Here is a 17426-nt window from a genome sequence, read left to right on the forward strand (position 1 = left end):
CATGCACTACAGTGGAATCACTTGTACAGGTGTCAGCAGTGCTGCTCTCATTCCCAGCACCGATTGAGCAAGAAACATAACATTTGGATGTCGAACAGCAATGACAGAAACAGCGCCTAACAAAAAGCTTTCATGGTATGACATGTCCAGCTGGCTCCCGCATGGCTGCTGTCACAGTCCGTTCTACAGCTCATCACACGCTTCAGCCCACGTCCACTTTTTAAAATTTAAAATTAAAAAAAAAAAAAATATAGATAGATATATTTCATCCCTATTTCATGTTACGATTTGTGTTGAGACGGTACTGCTGTGTTTGATTCACATCCATCAGCGTCTTTTCTCTCCACCCTGTGTCAAGCTGTTGATGTACTGCCGCCTGCACTCCAGTCATTTTGCAGCATCAGTATTCTGCCACTCTGGATTTTGCCTTTCTCTCTTGCAGGATGTGGAGTGGATTTGTTTTCTGATGGAGAGATATAGCATGGTCGGCTGTTTATTGTCCCACGTAACTGAGTAATTCACTCATATATATATATATATATATATATATATCTTTACATACAGCTATATATCTTTTTTCTTTTATTCTTTTTGCATTCGTCCTTTTTATTACAAATTTTCATTATAAAATTTTTATTATATTAAAAAAAAACCTATCGTTATTATTTTTTTCTTTCTTTCTTTCTTCTTCTTCTTCTTATTATCATGATTATTATTATTATCATTATTATATTTTTTATTCTTTATTATTATTCTTTAATTTTTTTTCTCAAGGCCTGACTAAGCGGGTTGGGTTACGCTACTGGCCAGGCATCTGCTTGGCAGATGTGGTTAGCGAATATGGATTTGATCGAACGCAGTGACGCCTCCTTGAGCTACTGATACTGATACTGGTAATTTTTATATGTCCATCTGACTTAACGTTTTCCATTTCTGTCAAGGAAAACTGTCAGTGCCAGATCATGCCCGTCTAAATATAAACCCGCATGTATATAACCGAGAGGAAAGGATTCTGTTCTTCAAACATCACGTGTTCAAGGACGCCCCCTCAGAACAAGCGATCCTTTGTGACGGGGGCACAGGCGGTGACGTCAAACACCCGCGCACGTGCATCACAAAACAATCGTGGCCATCTGGTGTCATGAGCAGTTAGCGCGCGACCTGTGGACGACAGGAAGTCCGTCGTTTCCCCGCCTCTTCATGTGTGTGTGTGTGTGAAGTGAGGTGGTGGGAGGCGCTGTGAGGTGATGGCCTTCCATTCAGAGCTGACCGCCTCACAAAGTGCTCCCTGTTCCACGCCACTCACCAGCCTTGGACACTCACTTCCTACCTCAAGTGTCGGAAATGGTAGGACCACCACGCTGCTGACTTTACGTCTCTGCCCCTGTCGTCTCTTGATTCTCTCTGTCCCTTAGCTTCCCCCTATCCCCCCCCCCCCCCCCCCGCTCTCACCCCCCCCCCCCCGCGTCTCTCTCTGTGTCTGTCTGTCTGTCTGTCTCTCGACATTTACAGTTCTTGGGACGATTCCGAGAGGGTCCTCCATGACCCAACCTTTGATCACCGCCCGTTCTATGTGTGTGTGTGTGTGTGTGTGTGTGTGTGTGTGTGTGTGTGTGAAAGAGAGAGAGAGAGATAGAGAGGGAGGGCACTTAGCCCATAACTCGTGAGAGGATTACGAAAGAGTCCTCTGTGACCCATTCTCTCTCTCTCTCTCTCTCTCTCTCTCTGTATGTGTGTGTGACAATTCACAGCCAATGTTGGTGTGGGACAACATGTATCAATCAATTTGCTCAGTCACTTGTCTGAAATGAATCTGTGTAAGTCTCCATCAACGAATAATTTTTTTTCCGATTACATGCCAATCAACGACACTTCTTTTGCCAACATGAATAAACAACAGAAACTTGTGGAGAAAAAAAGAGGGATGCAACAACGGAAAAAAGGAACAACAGAGTCCATTGTAAGAATTTACAGAAATCAATTTATTCACAATCAGTAGAAGGGAAACCAAAACCAGCGAACACATATGTACACATGCAAACACGTCAGCTGTGGTGTAGTACCACGAACCTCAAAGTCTGTGCTGTCTTCACACAATCTGAGCATGGCCTTCTAGCCAGCCCCCTAAAACGTAAGCTCACAGAAAAAACAAAAAACCCAAAAATAATCCGTGCAGTCCCCCTTATTGGACAGGCAAGCACCGGAAGTCTTTGTTGAAGGGCATGTCGGAGGTGGAGCGGCACACGGTGTGTTGGGGGCACTTGCAGGGGAAGCTGTCTGTCTGGTTGGCCATGTTGTGGATCAGGCAGATGTCCGGGCTCCACTCCACGTTGCACCGTCTCTGGAGGGACAGGGGGCAGGGAAAGGTTGCAGCAAGGAACTCCGCTCCAACATCGATCACATGCGACCTCTCTCTGTCTCTCTGTCTCACGTCTCCCTGTCTGTCTCTCTGTCTGTCTGTCTGTCTCCCTGTCTGTCTCTCTGTCTGTCTGTCTGTCTGTCTGTCTCCATCTGTCTGTCTGTCTGTCTCTGTCTCTCTCTCTGTCTTTCTGTCTGTCCTCTATCTCTCTCCCACAGACACACAGACACACACAGACAATTCCACCCTCGCCCTCCCCTTAGATATACACATACATACACACACATGAAAAAAAAGTACAGATAGATAGATAGATAGATAGATAGATAGATACACACAAACATATATTGTTTTGAAATTAGAGAAAACCATTCAAAAACATTTACCGCTTTTGATCGCATCTTTATTTGTTTGTCCCCTCAAATCCGACCCCCCCCCCCCTCAGCCCCCCTCCCACCCCCGTCTGTTTCGAGTTATCTTGGGCAATGAAGTGTGTGTGTGTGTGTGTGTGTGTGTGTGTGTGTGTGTGTCACAGAAAGAGAGAGAGACTGAGAGAGAGAGGGACAGGAGCAGCGACAGAGAGGCGGAGTTATGTGTGTGTGTGTGTGTGTGTGTGTGTGTGTGTGTGTGAGTGTGACGTGAATTACTTTGGCACATCGCATCTGTCGGATGATTTGAGCGGACAGTACAGTACGTACCAAGGTACATTAAAAAAGTCTGTGAGTCTGTGTGCACGTGGTGATGCTGACAGCAAGTTCCGGGCTGAGCTGCAATTTTCAATGGAACTGAACAAGTGCTGAGCACTGACTCCTGTCTGCTGTTATCTAGTTCAATGGTTTCAGTGTGAAACGACCCCAGACTAGTTCGCTACTGCGTTTCAATCACTGTGTGACACATCGTATGCTGCTGCTGTGGATAAGGCGTGCTGTGACTCCACCCACCACCCACCACTCAGCACCATACCGCCCACCACCCACCACTCAGCACCACACCACCCACCACTCAGCACCACACCACCCACCACCCACCACTCAGCACCACACCACCCACCACTCAGCACCACACCACTCAGCACCACACCACCCACCACTCAGCACCACACCACTCAGCACCACACCACCCACCACTCAGCACCACACCACCCACCACTCAGCACCACACCACCCACCACCCACCACTCAGCACTCAGCACCACACCACCCACCACTCAGCACTCAGCACCACCCACCACTCAGCACTCAGCACCACACCACCCACCACTCAGCACTCAGCACCACACCACCCACCACTGAGCACCACACCGCCCACCACTCAGCACCACACCACTCCCCACTCAGCACCACACCACTCAGCACGACACCACCCATCCACCACTCAGCACCACACCACCCACCACTCAGCACCACACCACTCAGCACCATACCACCCACCACTCAGCACCACACCACCCACCACCCACCACTCAGCACCACACCACCCACCACTCAGCACCACACCACCCACCACCCACCACTCAGCACCACACCACCCACCACTCAGCACCACACCACCCACCACCCACCACTCAGCACCACACCACCCACCACTCAGCACCACACCACCCACCCACCACTCAGCACCACACCACCCACCACTCAGCACCACACCACCCACCACCCACCACTCAGCACCACACCACCCACTGACGGACACTGCAGATTGTAAACAGCACCTACCGCCAATACTTTGACGTTTGTCGAACGGTTAACGAACAAAACGAAAAAAAAGAAACTGGCAAAAAAACAACAACAAAACAAAACAAAACAAAAACAAAAAAACACACAAAAAACAACCCACTGTGCTTGTGCTGGTCAGTGGCTGCATGTCAAGATCAACACGATCGCCATGCTACATCCTTATTTATCCGTGGCAAGAACAGCTCATTGTCTGTTAGCAAGAAACTGTGCAATGCAATCAGTCCCTCTTTCGCTCTGATTATTGCCAGACGGACATCAGTTACCACAATGAAATGTGTTGTTGGAATCTTCCGTTCTTCTTCTCACTGTTGTTGTTGTTGTTGGTGTTGCCATGCTTCTTCTTCCTTCATAGAATGCAGTTCCCACGTTCACTCTTATGTACGAGTGGGTTTTTATATGAATGACCGTTTTTCGCCGCCATGTAGGCAGCCATAATCCGTTTTCGGTGGTGTGCATGCTGGGTATGTTCTTGTTTCCATAGACAACGAACGCTGACATGGATTACAAGATCTTTAACGTTCGTATCTGATGTTCTACATGCGTATACACGAAGGGGGTTCAGGCACAAGCAGGTCTGCACATATGGTGACCTGGGAGATGGGAAAACCTCCACCCTTTACCCACCAGGTGCGCCGGACCGGGGATCGAACTCAGGAAGCTCGGGAGACAATCCATTGGGCCACCGCCACCGTCATGTTATTGAACTGACCTGGTTCACCTGATTGTTGGGTCTGTTCGGCTCCAGTGTTGACGTCTCTGATTCACCTGATTGTTAGGTCTGTTCGGCCCCAGTGTTGACGTCTCTGATTCACCTGATTGTTGGGTCTGTTCAGCCCCAGTGTTGACGTCTCTGATTGACCTGATTGTCGGGTCTGTTCGGCCCCAGTGCTGACGTCTCTGATTCACCTGATTGTCGGGTCTGTTCGGCCCCAGTGCTGACGTCTCTGATTCACCTGATTGTTAGGTCTGTTCGGCTCCAGTGTTGACGTCTCTGATTCACCTGATTGTTGGGTCTGTTCGGCTCCAGTGTTGACGTCTCTGATTGTTGGGTCTGTTCAGCCCCAGTATTGACGTCTCTGATTGTTAGGTCTGTTCAGCCCCAGTATTGACGTCTCTGATTGTTAGGTCTGTTCAGCCCCAGTATTGACGTCTCTGATTCACCTGATTGTTGGGTCTGTTCGGCCCCAGTGCTGACGTCTCTGATTGTTGGGTCTGTTCAGCTCCAGTGTTGACGTCTGATTCACCTGATTGTTGGGTCTGTTCGGCCCCAGTGCTGACGTCTCTGATTCACCTGATTGTTGGGTCTGTTCAGCCCCAGTGTTGACGTCTCTGATTCACCTGATTGTTGGGTCTGTTCAGCCCCAGTGTTGACGTCTCTGATTCACCTGATTGTTGGGTCTGTTCAGCTCCAGTGTTGACGTCTCTGATTCACCTGATTGTTGGGTCTGTTCAGCCCCAGTGTTGACGTCTCTGATTCACCTGATTGTTGGGTCTGTTCAGCTCCAGTGTTGACGTCTCTGACCTTGTGAACTATAGGCTTCTTCTCTCCGCTTCAGTTAATTAAACAATGAAATCTTTTTCACTCAGGGTGTGTGTGTGTGTGTGTGTGTGTGTGTGTGTGTGTGTGTGTGTGTGTGTGTGAGTGTCAGTCTGCATGTCACCACTGTTTGACTGGACACTCCACGTGTGGTCGTCACACAGGACTCAACACTGTTCAACCTTCACCTTGATCTTGACACAAAGCGTACTGTCATTGCTGCCACTTTGTCTGATTGTAACTGGTCATCCTGTGTCAGAGAGTGGACACACGGGGTGGTGGGCAGCTTACTTACCTTAGCTTACCTCAGCTTACTTAGCACATAGTGTGCTAATCCGTACTTACCTTAGCATTGGCATGTAGTGTGGTAATCGATGTGTACGTTAAGGTTGGCACAAATTGTGCTGATCGACGTTCACCTTATTATTGGTACGTGGCATTCTGATCAGTGTGTATCTTATCATTGGCACATACTATGCTAATCAGTGTATATCTTATGGTTGGCACGACCTATGCTGATCAGTGTGTACCTTATGGTTGGCACGACCTATGCTGATCAGTGTGTACCTTATGGTTGGCACGACCTATGCTGATCAGTGTGTACCTTATGGTTGGCACGACCTATAGTGATCAGTGTGTACCTTATGGTTGGCACGACCTATGCTGATCAGTGTGTACCTTATGGTTGGCACGACCTATAGTGATCAGTGTGTACCTTATGGTTGGCACGACCTATGTTCATCAGTGTGTACCTTATGGTTGGCACGACCTATGCTGATCAGTGTGTACCTTATGGTTGGCATGACCTGTGTTGATCGGTGTGTACCTTGTGGTTGGCATGACCTATGTCACGACCTGTGCTAATCAGTGTGTACCTTATGGTTGACACGACCTATGTCACGACCTGTGCTGATCAGTGTGTACCTTATGGTTGGCACGACCTATGTCACGACCTATAGTGATCAGTGTGTACCTTATGGTTGGCACGACCTATGTCACGACCTGTGCTGATCAGTGTGTACCTTATGGTTGGCACGACCTATGTCACGACCTATAGTGATCAGTGTGTACCTTATGGTTGGCACGACCTATGTCACGACCTATGTCACGACCTATAGTGATCAGTGTGTACCTTATGGTTGGCACGACCTATGTCACGACCTGTGCTGATCAGTGTGTACCTTATGGTTGGCACGAGCTGATCAGTGTGTACCTTATGGTTGGCACGACCTATGTCACGACCTATGCTGATCAGTGTGTACCTTATGGTTGGCACGACCTATGTCACGACCTATGTCACGACCTATAGTGATCAGTGTGTACCTTGTGGTTGGCACAAACGTAGTCATCGTACTGCAGGAAGTCAGGGCCGCGGTAGGTCCGGTGCAGCACGAGCGGCCTGCGGTCAGTGCACGTGCAGGGCATGGACTCCACCTCTGTGGGCACCGAGGTCAGCCCCTTCAGGCGCAGCGCCACGTCGCCCTGCCCACACCACGCCTGCAGCTCGGGCCGTACCGGGGCGCAGAACATCATGCTGAACGTCATGTTGATGTTACCTGGGTCACACATCAAGTCATCAATAAATAAACCCATCGATCAATCGATCGTTCAATCGAACTACCAGTTGACTAATCAATCAGTCAGCCTGAACGTCATGCTGATGTTACCTGGGTGACACAACGATTAGTCAATAGATATACCTATCGATCAATCGACCAACCAACTGACCGGTCAATCCATCAATCAGGCTGAACGTCATGTTGATGTTACCTGGTCAGGCAGTCAATCAGCCAACCAATCACTCATCGATAATTCTTTCCAACCATCAGTAATATAATATACTATAATATAATATAATATCAATCACAATCACAGCTTTCAATGATGTGGTAGTGTCATCAACACAGTCCGATTCACCCAGGCAGTCACTGACATAGGCCGTGCAAGAGGCGCCAACGATTCTCGTGAACTCATTCCCTTCAGACCTACACAGCAACAGCAGCGTCCGTTCCAAGAACAAGCCTATTTCCCGAAGTCAGCGCAGAGCTTCACGTCAAAGATTTCTCGGGTGTGCTGCAGAACATCCTCCGTCACTCCCCTCTCCACACACCTCCCACACAGACCACCCACACCTCACGGACAGTTCTGACAATTAACGCACACCGATTCGCACATTTAAAAAAAAAAAACACACTACTTTGTGCCTTCAGACTTTAGTGCGTAATTGTAAAACTCCTGTATGCCTGAACATACGCGCATACACACATAAACAGACATACAAAGACACATACAGACAAGATAGACACGCACGCACACACGTACGCACGCACGCACACACACACACACACACACACACACACACACAACACACACACACACACACACACAAAGACACACACGCGCGCGCGCACGCGCACGCACACACAGACAAACAGACATGCAGACAGACAGGCAAACAGAGTGATAGACAGACACAGATAAACAAAGGCAGTACGATACACACACACACACACACACACACACACACACACACACACACACACACGTGAAAACACAACAGCACAAAATGAGCGTCGTGACGTACAACAGCATGGACCCTAACAGGACTGTGTGTGTGTGTGGTGGGTGGGGGCTGGTTCCTACCATTGGTCCTCAGCTCCCTGGAGATGACCCTGTGGTTGGTGCTGCTCCAGTGGGTGGAGCAGGGCATGGAGGAGGGGCAGGAGCAGAGCTGGCGGCTGATGACCCTCCGGATCGCGTTGCCGCTGGGCGCCGTGGGGTCGTTCCCCTGCAGCTCTGCCCTCAGGCGACAGGGCCGTGACGAGGACGTGCACCTCGGCCACCCGCGCTGTGCACACACACACACACACACACACACACACACACACCACACACGTAACATTCATACATGTATTGGCTGTTCATATATATGTGCATGTGTGTGTGTGTGTGTGTGTGTGTGTGTGTGTGTGTGTGTTACAACAGTTGTATATAACTACCATCAAGAGAGAAAGAGAGAGAGACAGAGACAGATAGAGAGACACAGAGAGAGATCGAGACACAGACAGAGAGAAGACACACACACACACACACACACACACACACACACACACACACACACACACACACACAGAATGGGGGTGGGGGGACGACATGGTGGTGACGATGACGTACATCTGGACCACCCGCGCTAGAGACACACAGAACTATACATACATACATATATAATTATTATATATATGAACAATTTCTTGTTGTAACGGTTGCATATAACTACATACAAGAGAGAGACAAGTGACAAATGTTTTATTGAGGGGAGAATGGAAAAGCTGTGGAAGCTTTTTTACACCATGCCCTCACACACACATGCACACACATACACACAAAATGATAAATGAAATAAGTGTGAATAAATAAATGACATAGAACAAACCAGTTAGATAATAATAGATACAAAAACGGGTGAATCAAAGACTACAATTACGGAAACAACATGAAAATCATACAAAACAATGCTACATGAAAATCTTCAAACACACACGTGTGTGCACACACAGGCATCACACACATGTACTCGAACACACAAAAACATAGACATACACACGCATACCTACACTCGCCTTTTTCCTTGCTTACACACTGTTGGAGAACAATTAATCAAAATATGTTGGCTTACTAGGATCTCATCACATGCTTCGATTTTTGCTGGAACTAATTACATTTGTTGCATCAGATATTTTTGATATGCTTTTTTGAAAGATGCTATGGTAGATCTATTTCTAAGATACTCAGGTATTTCATTCCACAGTTTACCACCAGAATACGTGAGAGAGGATATGGATAGGTTAGTTCTGGGACGAGGGGTAAAAATGATACTCTTGCTACGAATGATTTTTTCAGGGAATTTCCCATAAAGATAGGGCGGTGCAAATTTCTTCATAATTTTGAACATAAAAACACCCTTGTTAAAGCGAAATTTAAGATGAAAGGGGAGAATATTTAGTTCAACATAGTCATTTGCTTGAATAGAATATTAAAGGAGAATGAACTTAAGCGAACGTCTGTATATACTTTCGAGAGGTTTTAAGCAATTTTTACTAGCCCCGTCCCAGCATGTTGATGCATAGTCAATATCAGGTTGGATGTATGCATGAAAAAATAATTTACGGGTATGTTGATTAAGGAAATGCTTAATTCTATTGAGCTGAAATACTTTTTTCGTTAACTTCTTGCATAAGGCAGAGATATGATAAGACCAGGAAAGGTTATTGTCAAGTGTAAGACCAAGTAGTGTATAAGAACTAACTTCCAGCAAATCATTATCAAGTATCTTGAGCCCTTTTATTTTAGATTTGATATTTTGTCGTTTTTGTCTTGTTGTGATTAACATAAATTTAGACTTCTGTGGTGAAATGCCATGTGGTTCATTTTAGTCCAGTTTATAAGTTTATCAATATCGCTCTGCAACTTAGTGCATACTGTATTGGCATTTGCGTCTTTTTGATAGAGTGTTGTATCATCAGCGAAAAGTTCAGAACGGGATGAAACATGAAGTGGAAGATCATTTATATAAATTGAAAATAAAACAGGCCCTAAAACTGATCCCTGAGGAATACCATAATTAACTGACATAAGAGAGGACAATTTAGAAGCTTGGATAACCACCTGTTTCCTATTATCAAGAAAAGAAGAATGAATCAGATGATAAGCCATACATGACTAACTTTTTCGAAAGTAGTTTATGATCTATTGTATCAAAGGCTTTTGCAAAATCGACAAAAACAGACCCAGTAAATAAGTTATCATTAATGTTTAAATGCCATTCCTCAACAAGGTTAGTCAGTGCAGTATGACAGGAATGATTCTTTCTAAAGCCGCTTTGATTGGGGTGAAATAAATCATATTTGTTGAAATGTGACTGAAGATTAAGCTTGATATGTTTTTCGAGAGGTTTGGTTAATATGGACAATATTGATATAGGTCTGTAGTCACTAGGGTCAGATGGATTACCATATTTAAAGACAGGTAACACTTTAGCATTTTTAAAAGCCTGTGGATAGGAGCGTTTTTCAATACAGAGGTTATAGATATAATTGATGTGTTCAGAGATGATAGGTGTTGCTATCTTCAAAATCTTACTATCGATACCATCTAAACCTTGGGATGTGGACTGTTTTAATGAGCATAATTCTTTGAAAACATCATGTACACTAATGTATGTTAGCTGGAAGTTGGAATGCATTCTTTTCGTGTTACAAAAACATTTCAGCAATTGTAAGTCATTGGACTCGGTGATACCAACCCGGACAGTTCTTTCAGCGACAGTCGTAAAGTGTATATTTAGAATTTCATCTGACATCACATTCCCAGAAGGAGTAAACTTAACTTTTTTCCCAGACAGTTGGTTGATAACTTTCTAAATGGATTTTGAATCTTTTTTAGATGTTATTAAATCACTAAAATATTTCCTTTTTGGCAGCCCGTTTCATGGATGTTACTTTATTTCTCTGTTTCTTAAATTTCTCATCTTTTCCTGTAGTTTTTAATAATAGTTCTCGAGCCTTTATTTCAATATTTATATCTTCTGTCAACCACGAGAGAGAGAGAGAGAGAGAGAGAGAGAGACTAAAAACATTGTGGTCAGCCACAGATCTCATTTTATTTGTTGTCCAATATTAGTCCCGATCCACGTCCCCTAATCCCTTGAAGGCACTCGGTCTCTGCTGACAGGGGAGATCGCTCTGCCTTGTTAACTGTAACCTTGTGAGCAGTCTCCCCTGTTCATTTATATCTGAAACGCGTGCGGACTGCCGGCCGGGGACTGGGAGCCTTGAAAAGGCTTGGAATAGGGACAGGATACATGTTGTTGTTTTCTTCTTGTTTGTTTTTTCTTCTCCTTTTTTTCTTTTTCTTTTCTTTTTTTTATTATTTTTTTTCTAAAACGTTTTTCAATTTTTGTTTTCAGAAAGAAAAAAACCACACAACTAAAACCAAACAAAACCCTAACATACCTATCATCCTAATCAGTAAATTGAAAGAGTGTTTTCATAAAACAGTTTAACTTTCATGAAGGTGTCAGTGTGTGCACATAGATCCATCCATATGCGCTACACCACATCTGCTTTCACAGAACAAAAAAGAGCAGATAACTGACCTTGGCATAACCTAACGCATGGATCAGGCCGTCAGTGGCTATCCTTGGTTAAAAAAAAACACACACAACAAAACAAACACAAAACAATAAAACCTAATTATATCAATCTTTTTTAGCATCTTTTTAAAATTCCATCCTTGGGTTTACAATTTTGTCAGAGTGACATGAGGTCATCTCGTTAATGATTCAAAACCACATTATGACATTCTTTCTGGGGTCATGTACAAAGATGTTTTTTTCTTTCTTTTGCTATTGTAATAAACTAAGTTAAAATATACGTAAAGAACAGCGTGAAAAGATGACAGCCAATAAAGTGAGATGACAGGCAGACTTTGTGTTTTTGTAGCTGGCAGACTTTGTGTTTTTGTAGCCATTTTATCCTTCGCCTGCCTGGTTCTTCCGGTAGTCGTTGGTGCGGCGAATACACCTGTAGGAAGAATGGTCTCATGCGTGTCTGTCTGTCTGTCTGTCTGTATGTATGTTCACCACATAATCATGTATTTATTTTGTGGCACACACACACACACACACACACACACACACACACACACACATGTAATGATTTTGTTACAAGAGCACGAGGTGCACAACATCTCTGTGTCAAGTGAAGGTGACGCCACACATTCTGTGTCTGTGCTGTCCGACACTTTTTAGGTCATGAGTCAGCCGGGATGACCACTCGTGTTGTTCATACACTGTGACCTGCTCTGATTCTTCCTCTCATTGGTTTATCTATTGTCTGGTGACTTCAAGAACATTCACACAGCATGCATTTATTCACTTCAGCACATACATTTACACACAACATGCATTTATTCACTTCAGCACATACATTCACACAACATGCATTTATTCACTTCAGCACATACATTCACACAAAATGCATTTATTCACTTCAGCACATACATTCACACAACATGCATTTATTCACTTCAGCATATACATTCACACAGCATGCATTTATTCACTTCAGCATATACATTCACACAGCATGCATTTATTCACTTCAGCACATACATCTACACACAACATGCATTTATTCACTTCAGCACATACATTCACACAGCATGCATTTATTCACTTCAGCATATACATTCACACAACATGCATTTATTCACTTCAGCACATACATCTACACACAACATGCATTTATTCACTTCAGCACATACATTTACACACAACATGCATTTATTCACTTCAGCACATACATTCACACACAACATGCATTTATTCACTTCAGCACATACATCTACACACAACATGCATTTATTCACTTCAGCACATACATTCACACAACATGCATTTGTTCACTTCAGCACATACATTCACACAGCATGCATTTATTCACTTCAGCACATACATTCACACAGCATGCATTTATTCACTTCAGCACATACATTCACACAGCATGCATTTATTCACTTCAGCACACACATCTACACACACACTGGGAGTGGGGTGTTGGCAAGGGGAACTTCCTCCAGTCCCCTTGGATGGCAGTGCAAACAGTGCACAGGTCAGTTATATGTGGTTTACAATGACATTTTACTGAGCCCCCAAAGATTGAAACAGCAATCACATCAGCATAACAAGTGGCATCTTTCTTTTAATGGAGAACTCCTGCGGTGCCCTGAGTTTTGAGAGGGTTCAAATCCTCCATTCCGCCCACATTCACATATGTAACACATGAGCATTATTGTTTGGCACTTTCAGTTTTAAAAAGTGTAAGTAAATCTGTTTTTAATGTGGTTGCTGATAAGATATCTTGTCATAACATTTTAGCAAACACCACTTGTCTGAAAGTGGAACATTCCGGTGTGACCCAGGCATCGCGGGGCTTTCTTCTGCTCGCTGCATACAATATAAATTATATGCAATGGTTTATTTCGTGGTAAAATAATGTTGTTGTTTTTCAAATGTGTCATTATTCTCTCTGTTTCCTTTTCTGTGTGTGTGTTGATATCATGATACAATATCAGATTCAGGAAATGTCCATTGTTCAGCTCTTTCTTCGTTGTCTTCACGGGACACGGAACTGATGAGGAAAAGTGAGGACACGGAACTGATGAGGGAAAGTGAGGACACGGAACTGATGAGGAAAAGTGAGGACACGGAACTGATGAGGAAAAGTGCAGATGCCAGACAAACGTCAAGCATGACCCGCAGTGAGCTCAGCAACAGTGATCAGAGACAAGAGTCCTGGTAAAACCTCACAAAGGAAGACCTTCCCAGTTACTCACTTTTGTTGCTTTTCAGGCCATCATTGTTCACAGCACCGGGGCCGAACAGCGGAAATGACGTCACCGTGTGGAGAGACTGGCAGCAGGAAGGAAGCGAGTGTTAGACAGACAGACGGACAGACAGACAGACAGACATCACACACCAGCCTCATGACTGATCCGCATACTACAGTTGAAGGTCACTCACTTCAAAAGCCCAGAGCCCTACTTGAGGCCTGAGGAAAAGGACAGGAGTACCGCCCTCGCCCCCTCACTCTGCTCACGTCAACCTTGTGGCCCGGGAAGTCCACGAGCTGTCCCGGATGTAGCGTCAACTCAAAGAACAGGAGCGGACTGTCACACAGGGCCTTGTGGTCAGGAGCACAGTGGACAGCCCTTCAGTGACTAACTGACAAACAAGACTCCACCCACAGTGTGGACAGTGGTGCGAAGTCATGTTCTGTGGATGATTGTGTCGACATCATGGGATGCCGCTGATCCTGTTGCTGCCACTGAACAACCCGGTCCCCCCTTCCCTCCCTCCCCCTCTCTCTCCCTCTCTGTGTGTCTCTCACCGTCTCCCTTTCTTTGTCCTTCTCATCACTCTGTATGTCTGTCTGTCTCTCTGTCTGTCCCTATCTATATCTCTGTCCCCCTCTGTCTGTCCTTCTTATCTCTCTCTCTCTCTCTCTCTCTCTCTCTCTATATATATATATATATATATATATATCCCGTCTCTCTCTCTCTCTCTCTTTCTCTCTATCTGTATCAATCTCTGTATTTCTCTATCTCCCTCTCTCTCTCCCCCTCCCATCTCTCTCTTTTTCTTTGTATCTATCTTTCTCTGTCTCTCCCTCTCCTTCCATCTCTTTCTCTCTCCCTCCCTCTCAGTCTCCCTTTCTTTTCCTCTCTTCCTCTCTCTCTCTCTCCCTCAGAATTGGGGAGATATCCATTGTAGACTAATTTCTACATAGCTTGCCTACGTTATTGGTTTAAAGTGTTGCAGATGGATACGGAAAGGCTACCTCACAAAGTTTATATTATGCTGCTTGAGTCAGACAAATCGGGTAACAACTGCTGGGTAACAAAAGAGAGAAATTTGGTGTCAGACTGGTTTTTAATGTGGTTTGGCTACAACAAGGAGTAGGGGATGTAAAGGGATTCTTGACTGTTTAAACAAAGACTTGCTGACTGGTTTATACAAGAATGGGATGGAACTAGGGATAGTGATAGATATGCGATTTATAGAACATTCAGGACTGTTTTCGAAAAAGAAAAATATGTTTATGACATGGATACGTATTGCTTTCGAGTTGCCATTACTCAGTTAAGAATGAATGTACTCCCCCTTAACAATAACGTTCATCGATAATTATAGCAAATCTGCCCAAGTTAGGAATTGTACTTTTTGTTGTAACGAAGTTGAGAATGAGCATCACTTTCTTTCTGTTTCATTGCATGTTTTAGAACAATTTCAGAGCTAAGTTTCTTAAAGAATCGACTACAGTATCAATTCATTTACTACTCAAAGCAACAAATGTGTGCTATAGATACAATGTATCTAAGTTTGTTTTTCATGCAATCAACAGAAGACTTAAAGACTACCTTTTAGATAAAATAATGTCAATATGTTTCAAATAATTTCCAGATGTAACTTTCGAGTCCATTTACACGTGAAGGGATATGACTTTTCTGTTTTCATGAAGCAAATGTATGTATAATTGTAATTATCTATATCACCCACGCCTCCACCACCCTTTCCACCAGCTATATGTAATGTGGCCAAAGGCCGATGTACATTAAACCTTCTGAGTTCTGAGTTCTCTCTCTCCCTCTCTCTCCCATTCTTTCTCTCTTCCTCTCCCCCTTTCTTTGTCAAAATCCTCCAGCATGTTTTGTCAAGTTTCTAAAAAGAAATGAAGGAGGATGAATATCACTTCAGATATGTAGGCCCATTGTATACCGATCAAAGAAAATAATTATATTTTCTTCGGATGTGTACGTAAACAACGGCCTCATTCTGTATGTGAACATATGTTTCATTCCATCAAGCACAGACAAGAGAGGGGTTTGAATTCATAAAAGATGTATCGTTTGATACGTGTTTAAGGGGGTATATAATCAGTATGAAAAGTGAATTGTTATGAAATGATCAATAGCGTTTTGGCATGACGTAACTGATGTATCTGTCTGCCTCTTGCAGATTGTAGCTGTCGTTGATGGTGTGACGGGCGCAATAGCCGAGTGGTTACAGCGTTGGACTTCAATCTGAGGGTTCCGGTAACGGCGCCTGGGGGGTAAAGGGGGGAGATTTTTCTAATCTCCCAGGTCAACACATGTGCAGACCTGCTTGTGCTTGAACCCCCTTCGTGCGTATATGCCAGCAGAAGATCAAATACGCACGTTAAAGATCCTGTAATCCATGTCAGTGTTCGGTATGTTATGAAACTCAGCATGCACACCCGCGAAAACGGAGTATGGCTGCCTACACAAAGGGGTAAAAACAGTCATATACGTAAAAGCCCTCTCGTGTACATACGAGTGAACGCGGGAGTTGCAGACCACGAAGGAAGAACTAGAAGTTGATGGTGCCAGTTCAGTGGCTGGAGTAATGACGACTATCATTCAGAATGTGAATGGAACGCTGCTGACAGTACGCCCCCCTCCCATGTGGCCCTGTGCAGTGATCCCCGTGGCTTACTTGCTATCAAACATTCATTCACTCAGCGCTCAGTGGCAGCCTCTCTCTCTCAACTGAAACGAAGATTGTTTCCCACACTGTGATCTCTGCGGTCCAGGGTGACGCCCCTGGTTAACCAAAGCAAGAGGCGGTAGTTTTGTAGACCACAAGGGCTGCAATACATGGGCATAAGTTGGTGTGTTCAATGTAGAACGTGGTGGGCGCGTGATGGTAGCACAGCCTGCAAGGGTGGGCACTCAGTGACACCATGTCCCTTACTTGGTCTTCTCTGCACAGGAGTCAGATCCCATCCACAGGGTTGTCACTGGGATGCACAGTGGCCGTCTGTGTCCGTTCCCGTTTTCGGGTAGTGTCAGTACAGCCTGATCTCACTGTTCCGGCTGAGCCCCATGCTTCTCCATTGCCTGGGACACTGCAAGGACATCCACTGCGTGGGGCACTGCAAGGACATCCACTGCCTGGGACACTGCAAGGACATCCACTGCCTGGGACACTGCAAGGACATCCATTGCCTGGGACACTGCAAGGACATCCATTGCCTGGGACACTGCAAGGACATCCATTGCCTGGGACACTGCAAGGACATCCACTACTTGGGACACTGCAAGGACATCCATTGCCGGGACACTGCAAGGACATCCATTGCCTGGGACACTGAAAGGACACTGCAAGGACATCCATTGCCTGGGGCACTGAAAGGACACTGAAAGGACATCCATT

General features: G+C 45.0%; 1 protein-coding gene across 1 annotated transcript in view; it reads right to left on the reverse strand.

Moving 5' to 3' along the window:
- Positions 1 to 1958: 1958 nt before the first annotated feature.
- The window catches only part of LOC143289489 (uncharacterized), a 29895-nt gene continuing 14427 nt past the window's right edge, over positions 1959 to 17426 (reverse strand). The window contains exons 2-4 of the mRNA XM_076598473.1: positions 8276 to 8480; positions 6956 to 7188; positions 1959 to 2341 (exon numbers count right to left, since the gene is read on the reverse strand). Coding sequence (XP_076454588.1) covers positions 2183 to 2341; positions 6956 to 7188; positions 8276 to 8480 — 597 coding nt within the window. The 3' untranslated portion in view covers positions 1959 to 2182. The remainder of the gene's footprint in view (positions 2342 to 6955; positions 7189 to 8275; positions 8481 to 17426) is intronic.

This window comes from Babylonia areolata, chromosome 14 (assembly GCF_041734735.1).
Source record: "Babylonia areolata isolate BAREFJ2019XMU chromosome 14, ASM4173473v1, whole genome shotgun sequence".
NCBI classification, from domain to species: domain Eukaryota; kingdom Metazoa; phylum Mollusca; class Gastropoda; order Neogastropoda; family Buccinidae; genus Babylonia; species Babylonia areolata.